The sequence below is a fragment of the Polyodon spathula genome, chromosome 32, assembly GCF_017654505.1.
Source record: "Polyodon spathula isolate WHYD16114869_AA chromosome 32, ASM1765450v1, whole genome shotgun sequence".
Lineage (NCBI taxonomy): Eukaryota > Metazoa > Chordata > Actinopteri > Acipenseriformes > Polyodontidae > Polyodon > Polyodon spathula.
Genome location: NC_054565.1, coordinates 7,414,502 through 7,434,829, shown reverse-complemented (window position 1 = coordinate 7,434,829; position 20,328 = coordinate 7,414,502). Strand labels below are relative to the sequence as shown.

At 50.2% G+C, this 20,328-nt stretch overlaps 2 protein-coding genes across 8 annotated transcripts; one reads left to right on the top strand and one right to left on the bottom strand.

The window, feature by feature from the left end:
* The first annotated feature begins 8,449 nt into the window (after nucleotides 1-8,449).
* LOC121303388 (aggrecan core protein-like) lies at nucleotides 8,450-11,704 on the top strand. Of its 2 annotated transcripts, none has more exons than XR_005947789.1 (2): nucleotides 8,450-8,746; nucleotides 10,696-11,704. XR_005947789.1 is itself a non-coding variant. In XM_041234058.1 (2 exons), the coding sequence occupies exons 1-2, from the start codon at nucleotides 8,634-8,636 to the stop codon at nucleotides 11,137-11,139; spliced, it is 546 nt and encodes a 181-aa protein (XP_041089992.1). In that variant the 5' UTR covers nucleotides 8,454-8,633; the 3' UTR covers nucleotides 11,140-11,704. The 2 variants fall into 2 exon arrangements, 1 of the variants encoding a protein (XP_041089992.1); XM_041234058.1 differs by having other exon boundaries at nucleotides 8,454-8,735.
* Nucleotides 11,705-11,801: 97 nt separating this feature from the next.
* Nucleotides 11,802-20,042, bottom strand: ncdn (neurochondrin). Of its 6 annotated transcripts, none has more exons than XM_041234053.1 (8): nucleotides 19,514-20,042; nucleotides 18,758-18,942; nucleotides 16,085-17,299; nucleotides 15,738-15,979; nucleotides 15,581-15,617; nucleotides 15,408-15,550; nucleotides 13,123-13,265; nucleotides 11,802-12,733 (listed from the first exon to the last, which is right to left on the bottom strand). In XM_041234053.1, the coding sequence occupies exons 1-8, from the start codon at nucleotides 19,539-19,541 to the stop codon at nucleotides 12,303-12,305; spliced, it is 2,424 nt and encodes an 807-aa protein (XP_041089987.1). In that variant the 5' UTR covers nucleotides 19,542-20,042; the 3' UTR covers nucleotides 11,802-12,302. The 6 variants fall into 6 exon arrangements, with proteins under 6 accessions (XP_041089987.1, XP_041089990.1, XP_041089986.1 ...); XM_041234056.1 differs by having other exon boundaries at nucleotides 15,408-15,617; nucleotides 16,085-16,861; nucleotides 16,919-17,299; XM_041234052.1 differs by having other exon boundaries at nucleotides 15,408-15,617.
* Between the last annotated feature and the right edge of the window lie 286 nt (nucleotides 20,043-20,328).

Here is a 20,328-nt window from a genome sequence, read left to right as displayed (position 1 = left end):
TGTATATAAGCGTGCCTTGGATTGACGCACTCTCATTATCTTATCGACTGTGACCCGGAGACTGTCGCCAGGCCCACAGAGAACTCACCACAAAACATTTCAAGAAAGACGAAATGCGCGACACTTAATATCGTAATATGGCGAACGACAGATACAATAAACATGCATTTGTTTGTAATATATTGTATTTATAGTGTCATCTCCCTGCTTGTGTGGAGTGCAGGTATTATATTTATAATGTCATCTCCCTGCTTGTGTGGAGTGCAGGTATTATATTTATAATGTCATCTCCCTGCTTGTGTGGAGTGCAGGTATTATATTTATAATGTCATCTCCCTGCTTGTGTGGAGTGCAGGTATTATATTTATAATGTCATCTCCCTGCTTGTGTGGAGTGCAGGTATTATATTTATAATGTCATCTCCCTGCTTGTGTGGAGTGCAGGTATTATATTTATAATGTCATCTCCCTGCTTGTGTGGAGTGCAGGTATTATATTTATAATGTCATCTCCCTGCTTGTGTGGAGTGCAGGTATTATATTTATAATGTCATCTCCCTGCTTGTGTGGAGTGCAGGTATTATATTTATAATGTCATCTCCCTGCTTGTGTGGAGTGCAGGTATTATATTTATAATGTCATCTCCCTGCTTGTGTGGAGTGCAGGTATTATATTTATAATGTCATCTCCCTGCTTGTGTGGAAGGCCCGGTTTATCCTCCATTTCCGATTCCGATTTTCGGTTTTAATTGGGAGTCCTGCCCGACACAGTATATCTGCGCTGTGTATTACTGACATTCATTGGAGTAGAATTCATTATCCGAATGAAAAACAACCGTTTGTTTGAACGCGGCCTGTGCGTTTCCAATGCGAGCTCAGTTTTATCTCTTAAAAAAACAATCCTCGCAGTTTGAAACCAGCACAGGGACCCGACACTGACCGGAATAAACCGCTGGGAAATACGACCTTGCTGCACAGATAGAAGCGCCACTGCCAAAGACTCAAAAACACTGTCCAGAAAAACAAGCGAGGCAGTAAACCCAGCGATAGCGATACCCCTCGGACCTAATGTGCGGGAAAAGCAGCCGCACGTCACCCGGGGAGAGCAGCTGTGGTGGAAGTTTGAAGTCGAGCTGTCCGCCTCCCCGTGTCCCCTGCGGGTCAATGATAAGGAGGGGACTGCCCGCCCCAACTACACTGACTCGTGGAAGAGAACTCACTAGCCATGGACGGGAAGACAGCTCTGACACTGAATACCAGTCTGGGCAGGATCTCTGAAGGGCTACGAATGAAACAGTGAAGCAGATTGTTATAATATGTAAGAGTTCTGCTGGAGGTCTGGGACCTGCGCCTGCGCGCACACCAGCACGGCTTGCAGTAGCTGCTCATATTGCTGTGTTATCCAAACGCGCTTATTTAAATGACAGCGCTGACAGTGAGGGGCTGTTTCTCTCCCCCACCTTGTTAAATAGTTTTGGTAAGAAAGCGAGTTTGATGAAGGAGCGAGCGCAGGGCTGGCGCGCCACTCAGCTGCTCACCTGTAGGCAGCAGGACTCGGCTTTGACCCGCTCCTTTGTTTTCCACAGCATTGTCTCTGCAGACACACTCTCTCACACACACTGATACACACACACACACACACACACACACACACACACACACACACACACACACACACACACACACACTGATACACACACACACACACACACACACACACACACACACACACACACACACACACACACACACACACACACACACACACACACACACACACACACACACACACACACACACACACACACACACACACACACACACACACACACACACACACACACACACACACACACACACACACACACACACACACACACACACACACACACACACACACACACACACACACACACACACACACACACACACACACACACACACACACACACACACACACACACACACACACACACACACACACACACACACACACACACACACACACACACACACACACACACACACACACACACACACACACTCACACACACACACACACACACACACACACACACACACACACACACACACACACACACACACACACACACACACACACACACACACACACACACACACACACACACACACACACACACACACACACACACACACACACACACACACACACACACACACACACACACTGATACACACACACACACACACACACACACACACACACACACACACACACACACACACACACACACACACACACACACACACACACACACACACACACACACACACACACACACACACACACACACACACACACACACTGATACACACACACACACACACACACACACACACACACACACACACACACACACACACACACACACACACACACACACACACACACACACACACACACACACACACACACACACACACACACACACACACACACATAGACACACACACACACACACAGGAGTTTCATTTAAGCACAGATATTGCAACAGGATTAATTTAAATTCGATGCACGTGGATGAAGTGACAATGAGTGGAAAAATTATACAATAAATATGTCAAATAAATAATTATTCAACGCCGCAGTATCTAACTGCAATATAATAAGTAATGCGGCGTCATATTATTCACGTTATTATTAATATAATATTATTATTAGTATTTTGCACTTACACAACATAAACATTTCTAAAAAAAATAATATCTGGGATATATATATATATATATATATATTATATATATATATATATATATATATATATATATATATATATATATAATATATATATTCGATGTTTATTTAGTTTTATTTTGTTATGAAGCCGTCGCTGTCTGTAATGCCCGTGCATCGTCCTGTCTGGCAAAGACAAACACGTTGTCTGTTTTAGAAACAGTTATCACCGCTTTGATTAAACTCTGACAGCCGTCGAGCCCCTGCGTGTTCATTTTGAAGAGAGGTTTCTTGTGTAATTAAACAGCACTTGATCGCGGCCCCGCTCTCAGCGCGGAGAGCTGCTCCGCCACACACAATAGCGAGCAGTGAGATGCGAGCATTCATTGTAATTGTGATCCTCAATCTCCGCCTCAAGCCAAGATCTCCGGGCAGCGTTCATTTCCCGGTAATTCCCCAAACTCTCGACTCTCTCACTTTTCAGCTTTAATTAACGAAGCTCGTTCAACTAACGCGGTGTTGTTATTATTATTATTATTATTATTATTATTATTATTATTATTATTATTATTATTATTATTCGCTGTTGTTGTGTTGTTCTTGTCGTTATTATTATTGTTGCTGTTGTTGTGTTGTTGTTGTTGTGTTGTTTGAATGGCGCGTTGCCTCTCTGTTCCTGTGCGGGTTGAATGCATTCTGTCAGTGCGTGTGTGCGGATGCATTACTATGCGTGCGCACAATGATTTGAAACATCATGAAAATCACAACCGCTTCCCACACACACACACAGAATACAATACCTGCAATGCAAAGCCATAGAAAAGCAGCGGATTTTTACAAATTCAGAATCTTGAATAATCACTTTCTTTTTTGTCACGAAACATTTCACCCCTTTAGATAGAGAGAGAGCGAGAGAGAGAGAGAGAGAGAGAGAGAGAGAGAGAGAGAGAGATATGTTATTCGCCCAAATTACAATTATGCCACACATTCATCATTTATATATATATATATATATATATATATATATATATATATATATATATATATATATATATGTTTAATTGTGTGTTCGGTGCTCTTCGACTGTGTTCGGTACCGAGTCCGGTTGTGTCTCCAGTTGAGCCCGGAAGCCTGGCCCGGAGTCACTGCCTGTCTCTCCGCCGCATGGGATTCCTGCCGCCGCTGACTCTCGATCCGAGAATGCATCATAAATATCTGAACACACAATCTGGAGCTGTAGCATTTCCCCTTTCTCCCCTGAAGCCATGCAGCGCTGTCATCCTATTTACACGGGCCAGGAATCGAAGGATCCATTTGTCACAATAATCATATTTTATTTAGACCAGCTTCTCATTAATATTATTGGAAGATTTGAAGTGTACGGCTGGGTTAAAACTTCAATCTATCGGAACTGCAAACTAACAAGGACCTGCCCGGGTTCTAGATACGCGTCATGTTGCGCGTGGAAAGCAGCGCCGACATTATGTGATCGATTATCAGAAAGACGAAGATTGCGTGTATCTGTCCTTTATTGATTTGTTTGTTTGTTTATTGATTTGTAACCCTTATTGACGCACGTTAGGAATCATTACAGGTAAAGAAGTTACGGCGACATCTGGCGACCAGTAGTCAAACTGCACCCTACAAGACACCAACTCAGAGCAGAGAGAAACTGTGGATTGATTACAAGTACATTGATGACAGTTGTTATCAATGCTTTGGCAATATCTAAACTGGTCTTGCTAATAAAGCATTGAATTTGATTTTAGAGAGAGAGAGAGAGAGAGAGAGAGAGAGAGAGAGAGAGAGAGAGAGAGAGATTACGTTTCATTATATTGATTGTATTGAAAGCTCGCTCCCAGTCAGCAGTACTGACAGGTGGTGTGGAAACAGTGCTGATCAGTTCCTTTCTGAGGCAGGTTCCCGTTTCCAGTTGATTTGTTTCATTCATATCCAAGCTGATCGCGATCACGGTGTGCTCTGTCAGCACTGCACGCAGTAGAGCGGGGCTCAGTCTCAAGTAGACTCGCTCAGTTGTCAGGTATGTTAACTTTTGCAAATATGTTGACTGTCTTGTGACAGCCACTGAATCGATGCAACGTTTCGTCAAATGAACACAGAAGGTGTTGGATTAAAGACAAGTGCAGTAAATAAATGTGTGACTAGCGACGGTGCAGTCCGTGTGCCGCCTCCTTACACACGGGGCTGTTAATTCGCAATGTATTATTTAACAAGAACTCATCCGAGGTGGAAGTGCTCTGCGGGCACACCGCGCAGACTGCGTGAACACAGCCCCCTCTTGCGGCTAACTCGAGTAATGCAGGGGAGTTCGCCCCGCTGTTTGATCGCTTTACAACAGCACCCTGTTGTCCCCCAGCGGTCGTGTCGGAGAACATAAGAACATAAGAAAGTTTACAAACGAGAGGAGGCCATTCGGCCCATCTTGCTCGTTTGGTTGTTAGTAGCTTATTGATCCCAGAATCTCATCAAGCAGCTTCTTGAAGGATCCCAGGGTGTCAGCTTCAACAACATTACTGGGGAGTTGATTCCAGACCCTCACAATTCTCTGTGTAAAAAAGTGCCTCCTATTTTCTGTTCTGAATGCCCCTTTGTCTAATCTCCATTTGTGACCCTTGGTCCTTGTTTCTTTTTTCAGGCTGAAAAAGTCCCTTGGGTCGACACTGTCAATACCTTTTAGTATTTTGAATGCTTGAATTAGGTCGCCACGTAGTCTTCTTTGTTCAAGACTGAACAGATTCAATTCTTTTAGCCTGTCTGCATGTGACATGCCTTTTAAGCCCGGAATAATTCTGGTCGCTCTTCTTTGCACTCTTTCTAGAGCAGCAATATCTTTTTTATAGCGAGGTGAACTGCACACAATATTCAAGATGAGGTCTTACTAGTGCATTGTACAGTTTTAACATTACTTCCCTTGATTTAAATTTGACACTTTTCACAATGTATCCAAGCATCTTGTTAGCCTTTTTTATAGCTTCCCCACATTGTCTAGATGAAGACATTTCTGAGTCAACAAAAACTCCTAGGTCTTTTTCATAAATTCCTTCTCCAATTTCAGTATCTCCCATATGATATTTATAATGTACATTTTTATTTCCTGCGTGCAGTACCTTACACTTTTCTCTATTAAATGTCATTTGCCATGTGTCTGCCCAGTTCTGAATCTTGTCTAGATCATTTTGAATGGCCTTTGCTGCTACAACAGTGTTTGCCACTCCTCCTACTTTTGTGTCGTCTGCAAATTTAACAAGTTTGCTTACTAAACCAGAATCTAAATCATTAATGTAGATTAGGAATAGCAGAGGACCTAATACTGATCCCTGTGGTACACCGCTGGTTACCACACTCCATTCTGAGGTTTTTCCTCTAATCAGTACTTTTTGTTTTCTACATGTTAACCACTCCCTAATCCATGTACATGTGTTTCCTTGAATCCCAACTGCGTTCAGTTTGAGAATGAATCTTTTGTGCGGGACTTTGTCAAAAGCTTTCTGGAAATCTAAATACAGGTAACAAACCCATTCTCACTGCCCCTCGCCTCTGTGTGCAGTGCAGTGTGCCAAGAGTAGCTTTCTATTGCATTGAAAATAAAGGGTCAACAGCGAAACAGACAAGATACAGAAAGCGCGCAACACGTGATTCGTTCAATAGCAAACTGGGTATGACTGGAAAGGCTCGCATTCCCCTGTCGAGGTTTGCATTGCATTGCGCTGAGCTGCTTTCTGCAGCACCCTTTAAACTATCTCTAAGAGGGGAACTCCCAGGGGGTTAACCTGGAGGCGTTTAATGCAGCTGATCACTGCTGTGTAGAAATGTGTCCCTGTGTCCCTGTAAGAGACAGACAGACATTTATTTATTAGCAGATGCCCTTTTCCAGAGTGACTTACAGTTATTACAAAATCTCACAGTACAAAATCTCACAGTACAGATAAGAGCAGTTATAAAGTACAATAAAATCAGCAGCAAAAGATCAAATTCATAAAAGAGCAAACAATGGAGAATCCAGTGAATAATCCCATGTGACAGCGAGTCCCTCTGAGAGCAGGTAACTCGTACTCAAACATTTGCTCATACGATTCAAGTCCAGCATGAGCACATAGCAGAACGATGAATGGATGAGAATGATTTCAAGAAGAGCGATTACAGAACAGAGAGCACAGATCCTAGAAGAGTGAAGTGAAACACGAGCTACAGGGAGCAGCTCTGATTAAGAGCAGCAGTAGAACAGGCAAGGCATGGAGCAGCTCAGTGAAGTGCAGGCTGATGCCAGGCTTGCCTGTGCTCTGCCATGCTGTCACTGTTTCTTTACACTGTGCTGTGGCTTTACTATGGGACAGCATTGCAGCGGGTCAGTTACAATACTGTTCCCAAAAATCTGTTCAAAGATTGAACTAAAATGAACCTTGAAACCCAGGAGAAGAGCTGGAAGCCCAGAGGCTTGGCGGAGTACATAAGAACATAAGAACATAAGAAAGTTTACAAACGAGAGGAGACCATTCGGCCCATCTTGCTCGTTTGGTTGTTAGTAGCTTATTGATCCCAAAATCTCATCAAGCAGCTTCTTGAAGGATCCCAGGGTGTCAGCTTCAACAACATTACTGGGGAGTTGATTCCAGACCCTCACAAAATTTTAGACCCTAGTGATTGTGTGATGATGGATCACTGTATTGATCTGATTGATCCAGTTCAATCGACTTCAACAGCGAAGCCAAACCAATGAGAAACACAATAGAGGAGTGAACTGAACTGACTGCCGGCGTCTGATTGATACCATTCCTAAACCAGGAAACACCCCCACACGAAGAGGTGCACTCCACGGTCAACACTCCGTGCCAGAAACACAAGCACAGAGGTAGAGCAAACCATTCATTACAGGGGGCTGCTTCATCTGTTCAGCGAGCACGAGAGTCAACCCTCCGAGATCACAATCTGAAGTGATCAATTCCTGATTGAACTGAGCAGCCAGGGAGTGTGCCGTCCCGGACGTACGGCTACCAGAGGCAGGGAGACTCAGACGTGTCCCCGGGACTCATTTACTCTACCCTGCATGCCCTAGACAAACAAACTCACCCGCTCTGAAAACACTTGAACAAAAGACTGCGAGAACTGCTTCACTGAATGAATCAACACAGGGCTTTATAACAAACACTGTCCTTAACAAAACATTTTAACAGTTCAAAACAAAATAATCCCCAGGCAGCCAGAAGCCTGCCCCTCCCTCCGTCCCTCCCTTTAAAAAGAGACTGAGACCCAAGAGACCAGAACCCAAAAAACACTGAGAAACACAGTGAGAGACACAGAGACATAGAGAGATAGATATCCGGTGAGGTGAGAGACAGTGAGGTGAGAGAGAGACAGTGAGGTGACAGACAGTGAGGTGAGAGAGAGACAGTGAGGTGAGAGAGAGAGCTAGAGAGAGGATGAGTGTTGTGAACCTCACTCTTTGTCTCCTGGGTGCTGCTTGTCTGTTCCTCTGCTCCAGAGCTGCAGTGTCCGTCACTCCTACAGGTCAGTCCACACTGGGGGCTGGGAGAGAGCCAGCACAAGGGGCTATAACCCTGTGTGTGTGTGTGTGTGTGTGTGTGTGTGTGTGTGTGTGTGTGTGTCTCTGTATAACCCTGTGTGTGTGTGTGTGTGTGTCTCTGTATAACCCTGTGTGTGTGTGTGTGTGTGTGTGTATGTGTGAGTATAACCCTGTGTGTGTGTGTGTCTCTCTGTATAACCCTGTGTGTCTGAGTGTGAGTTTCTTGATTCTTTAGCCCCCCTCTCTCTCTCTCTCAGGTTCGTGTGAGGGGGATGGCTGTTGTTCCAGGAAGCAGCTCTGCAATGTGACTGTACTGCAGTCCTTCTCTCAGGGGTTCCAGTTCCGGGAGCCCTGCCTGTCCTGGTTCCCCTTCCTGCCATGCTGGCGAACTCGCTACAGGGTGGCATACCGGCTGGCAGTGCGGCAGGAGAGCTGCAACGGGACGTCCTGCTGCCCCGGGTACAGACCGGCCGGGAGCAGGTGCGTGGCTGGTAAGGGGGTCGGGCTCAGAGCAGAAACATTCAAGTACACCGATTTCTTTCTTTTAAAAAAAGGCCAAAGTGAAGGGCAGAGACTATTCCAGTGCATTTTTACAATCTTCCAGTCAAAATGTCTACTGAGTTTATTACAATTTGATGATGCAATACTTGAATACATCCCTGTATAAAAAAGCCTAGACTTATTTTAAAACACAGCCTTAGAGGGTGTGCGTGCTGCAGTGTGTGTGTTCAGAGGGTGTGTGTGCTGCAGTGTGTGTGTTCAGAGGGTGTGTGTGCTGCAGTGTGTGTGTTCAGAGGGTGTGTGTGCTGCAGTGTGTGTGTTCAGAGGGTGTGCGTGCTGCAGTGTGTGTGTTCAGAGGGTGTGTGGTGTGTGTGTTCAGAGGGTGTGTGTGCTGCAGTGTGTGTGTTCAGAGGGTGTGTGTGCTGCAGTGTGTGTGTTCAGAGGGTGTGTGTGCTGCAGTGTGTGTGTTCAGAGGGTGTGTGTGCTGCAGTGTGTGTGTTCAGAGGGTGTGTGTGCTGCAGTGTGTGTGTTCAGAGGGTGTGTGTGCTGCAGTGTGTGTGTTCAGAGGGTGTGCGTGCTGCAGTGTGTGTGTTCAGAGGGTGTGTGTGCTGCAGTGTGTGTGTTCAGAGGTGTGTGTGTGCTGCAGTGTGTGTGCAGGGTGTGTGTGCTGCAGTGTGTGTGTTCAGAGGGTGTGTGTGCTGCAGTGTGTGTGTTCAGAGGGTGTGTGTGCTGCAGTGTGTGTGTTCAGAGGGTGTGTGTGCTGCAGTGTGTGTGTTCAGAGGGTGTGCGTGCTGCAGTGTGTGTGTTCAGAGGGTGTGTGTGCTGCAGTGTGTGTGTTCAGAGGGTGTGTGTGCTGCAGTGTGTGTGTTCAGAGGGTGTGTGTGCTGCAGTGTGTGTGTTCAGAGGGTGTGTGTGCTGCAGTGTGTGTGTTCAGAGGGTGTGTGTGCTGCAGTGTGTGTGTTCAGAGGGTGTGTGTGCTGCAGTGTGTGTGTTCACAGGGTGGTGTGTGCTGCAGTGTGTGTGTTCAGAGGGTGTGCGTGCTGCAGTGTGTGTGTTCAGAGGGTGTGTGTGCTGCAGTGTGTGTGTTCAGAGGGTGTGTGTGCTGCAGTGTGTGTGTTCAGAGGGTGTGTGTGCTGCAGTGTGTGTGTTCAGAGGGTGTGTGTGCTGCAGTGTGTGTGTTCAGAGGGTGTGTGTGCTGCAGTGTGTGTGTTCAGAGGGTGTGTGTGCTGCAGTGTGTGTGTTCAGAGGGTGTGTGTGCTGCAGTGTGTGTGTTCAGAGGGTGTGTGTGCTGCAGTGTGTGTGTTCAGAGGGTGTGTGTGCTGCAGTGTGTGTGTTCAGAGGGTGTGTGTGCTGCAGTGTGTGTGTTCAGAGGGTGTGTGTGCTGCAGTGTGTGTGTTCAGAGGGTGTGTGTGCTGCAGTGTGTGTGTTCAGAGGGTGTGCGTGCTGCAGTGTGTGTGTTCAGAGGGTGTGCGTGCTGCAGTGTGTGTGTTCAGAGGGTGTGTGTGCTGCAGTGTGTGTGTTCAGGGGGTGCTGCAGTGTGTGTGAGGGTGTGTGTGCTACAGTGTGTGTGTTCACATGATGGTGTTGCTGCAGTGTGTGTGTTCACAGGATGTGTGTGCTGCAGTGTGTCTGTGTTCACAGGGTGGGGGCGCTGCAGTGTCTTTGTTCACAGGATGTGTGTGCTGCAGTGTCTGTGTTCACAGGGTGGGGGCGCTGAAGTGTCTGTGTTCACAGGGTGGGGGCACTGCAGTGTTTGTTCAGAGGGTGTACGGCAGGGAGTGTTTGTCAGTCGCTGCTCTGATGCACACAATTGCGAAGGATGATCTTAATGCACAGCATTGCAATCATCACCTCAACCCTCTAGGCTGTATTTATATATTTAAGGGATAATGGCAAAATAATATTAGAAAAAGAAACTAGCTTTGCACTCACGTTGCAGAAAACCCCCTCGCCACCGAGAGAATGGACGAGACAAAACCCATCAGAACCACTCCCAGCCCAGCAGCCACTGCCAGCGGAGCTGACCACACACCCAGCCCAGTACCATCTCCCAGGACAGCAACCACTGCCAGCGGAGCTCACCACACACCCAGCCCAGTACCATCTCCCAGGACAGCAACCACTGCCAGCGGAGCTCACCACACACCCAGCCCAGTACCATCTCCCAGGACAGCAGCCACTGCCAGCGGAGCTCACCACACACCCAGCCCAGTACCATCTCCCAGGACAGCAACCACTGCCAGCGGAGCTCACCACACACCCAGCCCAGTACCATCTCCCAGGACAGCAACCACTGCCAGCGGAGCTCACCACACACCCAGCCCAGTACCATCTCCCAGGACAGTTACTGGGACTCCAACTCCAACCAGAGGGGGCAGCATAGAGACAGTGCCCTCCAGAGGCCAGAGCAGCACTCCCCCACCCTCTCCTCTCACGCTGTGTGCTTGCATGGTTAGTCTTGTGGCCCTGCTCTCTGCACCCGGATTGCAAGCTGTTCACTGATTTATTCCTGTCAATGGTTACCGTACCATAAGCTGTGCTTGAGTACTTCATGATTTATTCATTTTTTGACTAAATTAAAAGGAATAGGATTTAGTTTTTGGGTGTTTGATGAATTTGTTGGTTTATCTGTGAAGTGTGCAGCGCAGGGGTCACCCCAGTAAACAGCGTTGCAGCTGGACGCTGTCTCCCTCCTCACACCCGCTGTGGTCCGTCCCCTGCAGGCAGCTCGGATCATCTCTGATCCCCTCCAGCTCTTAATGGAGAGGGATGAGAGGGAGAGAGAGAGAGAACACACTGTACCAGGGCTGCCCAGCCCACCCGGTTCACTGAGACACGCAGTCTTACCCTGGGCTGGTTCAGCCACACAGCAAAGAAACGCCCGTGTTGAAACAGGACATGTGTGTTTAATGCACACTGCCTGCAGCCTGGGCAAGCCCCTGTCAATCACCCGGCTTCTGAAAGTCTATTACTCCCAGATTGATTCCACTCTACAATGTAATCTCTGCCCAGCTGAAGGAAATGAGAAGCACACAGAGCCCAGGACACTGCTCGCTTTGTTTTATTGGTGTAGAAACGCTTGTCAGGGTATCCGGGGGTCTGAATCAAACGCCTCCCTCACAGTAATATTTATAAACGCACAACAACACTGAACTGTGAATGGAAAGAGGGCTGTTACAAGGAAAGCACTGAATCAGTCTCATCAGTCTCTTGGGATTGAAGTGCTGTTTCATCATGAAATACAAAACCCAGCTGAACTGCTCCCGCTCAGTGCAGATCTGCTCACAGTGACAATCCCACAAACTTTCCATTAGCGACACGCAGCTCTCAAAGAAACACGTGTCTCTGTGTGTCTGTGTCAGTGTCTCTGTGCTGTGTCTCTGTGTGTCAGTGTGTGTGTGTGTGTGTGTGTGTGTGTGTGTGTGTGTCAGTGTGTGGAAAGCTGTAATCTCTGCGTGTCGCACTCACACTGATATCTCATGTTTTAAAAAGAAAAGATTTCTGGAACAGTTTTAACAACTCCAATCCCTGGTCTGTCCTTGCACTTCAGCCTGTCCCTGCTAGGTGGCGCTGCAGCTCTGTCATGCCGTGCAGTTTGGCTATAACCTCCCCCTGCTGCTTGCGGATGAAGTCGCGGCATGCCTGGCTGTGCTGAGCCAGGGGAGTGAGCACAGCCTGCAGCGCCCCCCTCAGGTCCGGATCTGCCAGTGCAGGGCAGGCTCTCAGCATCTCCAGAGCGTCCCCCAGCCAGCCACTCTGCAGCACCGTGTCCGCCAGCCAGGGTAGCTCAGCCACGCAGCCCCCCAGAGCCTGCATCCCCAGGAACCACAGCTCCCCCACATCCTCCCAGCACTCCGAGTACCGAGCTGAGCGCACCACCCCCCTCCCAGCACCGCCTGAATCCAGGGTGTGAGCGCGGGAGAGGAAGAGCACAGCGGAGCGGGCAAACCGGCGACACTGAGCACTGTCCTGGAGAGCTGGAACCAGAGAGAGAGGGAGAGGGAAACAAACACACACTGTTACACTGCAGAGACACACAGACATGCAAGACAGGAAGAGGAGAGCACAGCGGGGCGGGCAAACCGGAGACACTGAGCACTGTCCTGGAGAGCTGGAACCAGAGAGAGAGGGAGAGGGAAACAAACACACACTGTTACACTGCAGAGACACACAGACATGCAAGACAGGAAGAGGAGAACGCAGCAGAGCGGGCAAACCGGAGACACTGAGCACTGTCCTGGAGAGCTGGAACCAGACAGAGAGGGAGAGGGAAACAAACACACACTGTTACACTGCAGAGACACACAGACATGCAAGACAGGAAGAGGAGAGCTGAGAGACACTGAGCATAGTTCAGGTGAGGTACCTGGTGTCCCGGCCAGCAGGCGTGCCATAAGCAACCCCAGGGTGCAGAAGTTTGCAGCCAGGATCAGGAGGGGGGCCTTCTGTATGAGTGAGGGGAGCGAGTCCATCAGGAGGGCCTGCAGACTGGAGAAGCTGGGGTCTGTCCTGAGGGAGAGGCAGAGCGTGAGGTATCAATCAGAACTGCATTCAACACTGCAGAGCTGTACAGAGGTCTATAGGAAAGAGAGCTCCACTCTCAACACTGCAGAGCTGTATAGAGGTCTATAGGAAAGAGAGCTCCACTCTCAACACTGCAGAGCTGTATAGAGGTCTATAGGAAAGAGAACTCCACTCTCAACACTGCAGAGCTGTATAGAGGTCTATAGGAAAGAGAGACTCCACTCTCAACACTGCAGAGCTGTATAGAGGTCTATAGGAAAGAGAACTCCACTCTCAACACTGCAGAGCTGTATAGAGGTCTATAGGAAAGAGATCTCAACACTCCACTCTCAACACTGCAGAGCTGTATAGAGGTCTATAGGAAAGAGAACTCAACACTGCAGGTCTGTATAGAGGTCTATAGGAAAGAGATCTCAACACTGCAGAGCTGTATAGAGGTCTATAGGAAAGAGAACTCCACTCTCAACACTGCAGAGCTGTATAGAGGTCTATAGGAAAGAGAACTCCACTCTCAACACTGCAGAGCTGTATAGAGGTCTATAGGAAAGAGACACTGCAGAGCACTCTCAACACTGCAGAGCTGTATAGAGGTCTATAGGAAAGAGAACTCCACTCTCAACACTGCAGAGCTGTATAGAGGTCTATAGGAAAGAGAACTCCACTCTCAACACTGCAGAGCTAGAGGTCTAGAAAGAGAACTCCACTCTATAGGAAAGAGAACTCCACTCTCAACACTGCAGAGCTGTATAGAGGTCTATAGGAAAGAGATCTCAACACTGCAGAGCTGTATAGAGGTCTATAGGAAAGAGACTCCACTCTCAACACTGCAGAGCTGTATAGAGGTCTATAGGAAAGAGATCTCAACACTGCAGAGCTGTATAGAGGTCTATAGGAAAGAGATCTCAACACTGCAGAGCTGTATAGAGGTCTATATAGGAAAGAGATCTCAACACTGCAGAGCTGTATAGAGGTCTATAGGAAAGAGATCTCAACACTGCAGAGCTGTATAGAGGTCTATAGGAAAGAGTCTCAACACTGCAGAGCTGTATAGAGGTCTATAGGAAAGAGATCTCAACACTGCAGAGCTGTATAGAGGTCTATAGGAAAGAGATCTCAACACTGCAGAGCTGTATAGAGGTCTATAGGAAAGAGAACTCCGCTCTCCACACTGCAGAGCTGTATAGAGGTCTATAGGAAAGAGATCTCAACACTGCAGAGCTGTATAGAGGTCTATAGGAAAGAGAACTCCACTCTCAACACTGCAGAGCTGTATAGAGGTCTATAGGAGGTCTAAAGAGAACTCCACTCTCAACACTGCAGAGCTGTATAGAGGTCTATAGGAAAGAGAACTCCACTCTCAACACTGCAGAGCTGTATAGAGGTCTATAGGAAAGAGAACTCCACTCTCAACACTGCAGAGCTGTATAGAGGTCTATAGGAAAGAGAACTCCACTCTCAACACTGCAGAGCTGTATAGAGGTCTATAGGAAAGAGAACTCCACTCTCAACACTGCAGAGCTGTATAGAGGTCTATAGGAAAGAGCTCTACTGCAGAGTATAGAGGTCTATAGGAAAGAGAACTCCACTCTCAACAAGAGAGAGCTGTATAGAGGTCTATAGGAAAGAGAACTCTCAACACTGCAGAGCTGTATAGAGGTCTATAGGAAAGAGATCTCAACACTGCAGAGCTGTATAGAGGTCTATAGGAAAGAGATCTCAACACTGCAGAGCTGTATAGAGGTCTATAGGAAAGAGATCTCAACACTGCAGAGCTGTATAGAGGTCTATAGGAAAGAGATCTCAACACTGCAGAGCTGTATAGAGGTCTATAGGAAAGAGATCTCAACACTGCAGAGCTGTATAGAGGTCTATAGGAAAGAGATCTCAACACTGCAGAGCTGTATAGAGGTCTATAGGAAAGAGATCTCAACACTGCAGAGCTGTATAGAGGTCTATAGGAAAGAGAGATCTATAGGAAAGAGATCTCAACACTGCAGAGCTGTATAGAGGTCTATAGGAAAGAGATCTCAACACTGCAGAGCTGTATAGAGGTCTATAGGAAAGAGATCTTCACACTGCAGAGCTGTATAGAGGTCTATAGGAAAGGGAACTCCGCTCAGCTGTTACCGGACAATCTCTGGTTCAGTGATGGTTAGGTTCAGGAACACGGAGCAGGCTGTCTGCAGGCTGGCCTGGTCCTGGCAGCCCCCCGCCCCCACCAGCCGGTCCCACAGGTGAGAAAGGTAGCGCAGGAGCAGGGTGGGGGAGTCCTGGGACAGCAGTACAGCGCGGGGGCCCTCCTCCACAGAGAGGTGACACAGACCAGGCAGCAGGAACCTGGCAATACACAGGACAGGGACCAGTCAATACACACACACACACACACACACACACACACACAGAGACACACACACACACACAGTCAATACACACACACACACACACACACACACTCACCTCAGAGCGTCGCCAGGCCAATCCCCACCCTCCCTGCTGTCCGTCACACTCAGCTCATCCATCTGATTGGTCAGGCCGTGGTCCCGCTCCTCTCCTTCGAACAGCGCTCTGCTGTAGCCAATCAGGAAGGGCAGCAAATCGCACACTTCCTGTTTCAGGGAGGAAGTCTCTTCAGCTAGCCAGGCGCAGAGGAGCCGGACCGAGGCAAAGACAAACGGGTCTCGGTACCGGACCGGGGCCACCTGGGAGTGGAGGAAGGGGGCGTGAATTACAGTATTTTAATTCAAACAGGATTCTCTTTTTGTGTAAGAGTGTCGCTCCCCCCCCCCGCCCCTCCCTCCCCTCACCTGGGCCAGGTAGAAGATGACGGCTGCGACAGCCTCCTCCATGACTCCCAGCACCTGCCGGCTCTGCTCCAGTGTGAGCAGTCCAGATGGGGGTTTCCCTGGGGGGGCGTCCTGGCAGGTGAGCCCCAGGCTGCAGGCCTCCATGCCAAACTCCAGAATACGGTAGCAGGCAGTGACCGTCTCCCTTCGAGCAGTACCAGAATCGGGCTCTGGCTCCTCCAGGGCCATGCGGACCTCCACACAGGCCAGGTTCACCAGCAGGGCCAGGAACTGACCAGAATCAGGACCAAAACCAGCTAGCCACTCTGCTCCAAACCCGTCCAACAGGCAGGCAGCGAGCCTCAGCGCCGGGTCTCTCTGGGCCACACTGAGCCGGGCCCCCAGAACCTCCCTCAGCCCGGCACACAGGGCGTCCAGACTGGGCCGCAGACTGGGCCGTGCTGCCCCCGCTGGGGGAGGCAGGAAGTGCGGCAGAGCCTCACACAGCGTGAACTTGCTGCTGTCTCCGGACCTCGCGAATTCCGAGCTGAGCAGCACCAGCAGCCGGGTCAGCTCCTCCTCGTGTCTCTGCCAGGCCGCGGGCCCGGCGCCGCTCAGGATGCGGGTCAGGACCGGCAGGGCCAGGGCGTGGCCGGGGTAGCGCTGGGTGTGGGCCCGGCAGAGGGCTGGTACCGCCCCGCGGGACAGCAGGACCCGTGGGCCCCGGGGGGAGAGAGCCAGCGCTGTCAGACACTGGTAGCTGTCCTGGATAGTGGCCAGGTCCGGACACAGCTGGGTCTGTCGGAACTCCCCCTGCTGCGCGGCTCCTCTGCAGTGGCTGTGACTGGCTTCAGCCTGTCCAGGTGCGTGGGGATCTCCATGTCCTGGCTCGTCTCTCTTGGCCCCGTCCTGTGCTGGTTCTGCTGCACTCTGCTCAGGCAGCTCTGGTCCTGGCTGGTCTCTCCTGGGTCTCTCCTGGCCCGGTTCCGGTTCTGCTGACACCATTTCCAGCAGCAGGGGGATCTTGTTGATGAGTTCTGGGTGTGCTGCCAGGCCCGGGTCGGTGCTGAACCCGGCGAGGAGAGACACAGCCAGCGAGCGGAACAGGTGGGGGGGACAGTCCGGTGGCGTCTCCACGGTAACCAGCAGCCGGTTCGGCAGGGAGAAACCTACAGCGTCAAAAATACGACGCCGGGTCGAGGGGGAGAGTTCACCAGCCTGAGCCAGTTTAGTGACCTGAAGATGGGAGAGAGGAGAGGAGACAGGAGAGAGAGAAAGAGAGAGAGGGGAGACAGGAGAGAGGTTAGAGGAGACAGGAGAGAGTCAATGAATTGGCTGCATTGCAGGAAAGCTACTCCCAGTAATACTGCCTCCTTCCCAGTCCCTCAGCACTAGCCACTAGACCACACTGCCTCCCTCCCAGTCCCTCAGCACTAGCCACTAGACCACACTGCCTCCCTCCCAGTCCCTCAGCACTAGCCACTAGACCACACTGCCTCCCTCCCAGTCCCTCAGCACTAGCCACTAGACCACACTGCCTCCCTCCCAGTCCCTCAGCTCTAGCCACTAGACCACACTGCCTCCCTCCCAGTCCCTCAGCACTAGCCACTAGACCACACTGCCTCCCTCCCAGTCCCTCAGCACTAGCCACTAGACCACACTGCCTCCCTCCCAGTCCCTCAGCACTAGCCACTAGACCACACTGCCTCCCTCCCAGTCCCTCAGCTCTAGCCACTAGACCACACTGCCTCCCTCCCAGTCCCTCAGCTCTAGCCACTAGACCACACTGCCTCCCTCCCAGTCCCTCAGCTCTAGCCACTAGACCACACTGCCTCCCTCCCAGTCCCTCAGCACTAGCCACTAGACCACACTGCCTCCCTCCCAGTCCCTCAGCTCTAGCCACTAGACCACACTGCCTCCCTCCCAGTCCCTCAGCTCTAACCACTACCTCACTGCACTAGACCACCTCCCAGTCCCTCAGCTCTAGCCACTAGACCACACTGCCTCCCTCCCAGTCCCTCAGCTCTAGCCACTAGACCACACTGCCTCCCTCCCAGTCCCTCAGCTCTAGCCACTAGACCACACTGCCTCCCTCCCAGTCCCTCAGCTCTAGCCACTAGACCACACTGCCTCCCTCCCAGTCCCTCAGCTCTAGCCACTAGACCACACTGCCTCCCTCCCAGTCCCTCAGCTCTAGCCACTAGACCACACTGCCTCCCTCCCAGTCCCTCAGCTCTAGCCACTAGACCACACTGCCTCCCTCCCAGTCCCTCAGCTCTAGCCACTAGACCACACTGCCTCCCTCCCAGTCCCTCAGCTCTAGCCACTAGACCACACTGCCTCCTCCCAGTCCCCCAGCTCTAACCACTAGACCACACTGCCTCCCTCCCAGTCCCTCCTCAGCTCTAGCCACTAGACCACACTGCCTCCTCCCAGTCCCTCAGCTCTAGCCATTAGACCACACTGCCTCCTCCCAGTCCCTCAGCTCTATCCACTACACCACACTGCCTCCTCCCAGTCCCTCAGCTCTAGCCACTAGACCACACTGCCTCCCTCCCAGTCCCTCAGCACTAGCCACTAGACCACACTGCCTCCTCCCAGTCCCTCAGCTCTAGCCATTAGACCACACTGCCTCCTCCCAGTCCCTCAGTTCAATGTCTGCTCCCCTCTCTGGATGTTTAGCCCCGTCCTCACCAGCAGCAGCGCTGCAAACTGCTCGCTATCACTCGCAGCGCCTCTCAGGACCCGCAGGCAGCGCTCCAGCGCGGCGCTCCGGGCCTCCCCGACGCCGGGGGGCTCTGGCACAGCATTCACAGATCCCTCTATCGCCAGCAGCTGGGGGGCTGGGCTGGAAGACATGGTCACAGCCGGACCTGAAACTAACAAGCCGGAGAATAAATGACGTTTCTTTGCTTGTATCCATCAGATTCATTGCAAAGCTGAGACACACAGATCTGATAAACACACAGCTGGACCAGCACGCATCCTGTAAACGTGCCCCGCAGGGAGAGCACAGCAAAGCGCAGTGAAAGCGTGGAGGCAGCACGGGTGAGAGGCACAGTAACGCCGCCTTACACAGTTATTATAATGTGTCATAATATCTGTACACATGCAACTCCTGACACGGTATCAAATCATTATTCTGAAGCACCATCCCCACACCCCCTGCGACCGGTCCCGATTAAAATCGTGTTCTTACGAAATACATCATCGTAATATTTCAAACAGTAACTGTAACGGTTAAAACGCACACACCTGATCTCTACTCTCGAGTGATAGTGGGGAGCGGAACTCACACGCAGCCACAGCGACACGCGTTCCGCAGCTGATTAACGCAACCCGGGCGAACCTTACAGCGGGCTTTTCACACTGGAGCTGGACTCCCGGTGTCCTGCTGACACTCTCGTTATAAACACGATTTAAAACAGCCCCCCGGGTGCTATCACAGACCTAACAGCGCATCGGAACTCATTGTCATTCACTGCCGCGTTTCCCGCGGGACTGTTTTAGGGTGGGACGAGTGGATCTCGCAGAGGGCGGGTGTTGCGTCCGGCTCTTCCAGGTCCTCCCCCAAGTTTGTTCCGGGTGACTCCGGTTTATATCGAGAGAGAATCGAAACGTGAAACGGAGTCTGTGATAAAATCAACACACCGGAGAGAAAGAGACACAGAAAACCAACACACCGGAGAGAAAGAGAAACAGAAAACCAACACACCGGAGAGAAAGAGAAGCAGAAAACCAACACACCGGAGAGAAAGAGACGCAGAAAACCAACACACCGGAGAGAAAGAGACGCAGAAAACCAACACACCGGAGAGAAAGAGAAACAGAAAACCAACACACCGGAGAGAAAGAGAAACAGAAAACCAACACACCGGAGAGAAAGAGAAACAGAAAACCAACACACCGGAGAGAAAGAGACGCAGAAAACCAACACACCGGAGAGAAAGAGAAACAGAAAACCAACACACCGGAGAGAAAGAGAGCAGAAAACCAACACACCGGAGAGAAAGAGAAACAGAAAACCAACACACCGGAGAGAAAGAGAAACAGAAAACCAACACACCGGAGAGAAAGAGAAACAGAAAACCAACACACCGGAGAGAAAGAGACGCAGAAAACCAACACACCGGAGAGAAAGAGAAACAGAAAACCAACACACCGGAGAGAAAGAGACACAGAAAACCAACACACCGGAGAGAAAGAGACGCAGAAAACCAACACACCGGAGAGAAAGAGACACAGAAAACCAACACACCGGAGAG

Coding starts and splice junctions, on each gene's coding strand:
- ncdn (XM_041234052.1), bottom strand. CDS start 19,541: ATGACAATGAGTTCCGATGCGCTGTTAG. Junction 18,943..19,513: donor GAGTTCCGATGCGCTGTTAG/GTCTGTGATAGC, acceptor CCGGCTTGTTAG/TTTCAGGTCCGGCTGTGACC. Junction 17,300..18,757: donor AGTTTGCAGCGCTGCTGCTG/GTGAGGACGGGG, acceptor TCCCATCTTCAG/GTCACTAAACTGGCTCAGGC.
- LOC121303388 (XM_041234058.1), top strand. CDS start 8,634: ATGCTGGCGAACTCGCTACAGGGTGGCATACCGGCTGGCAGTGCGGCA. Junction 8,736..10,695: donor TACAGACCGGCCGGGAGCAG/GTGCGTGGCTGG, acceptor CTCACGTTGCAG/AAAACCCCCTCGCCACCGAG.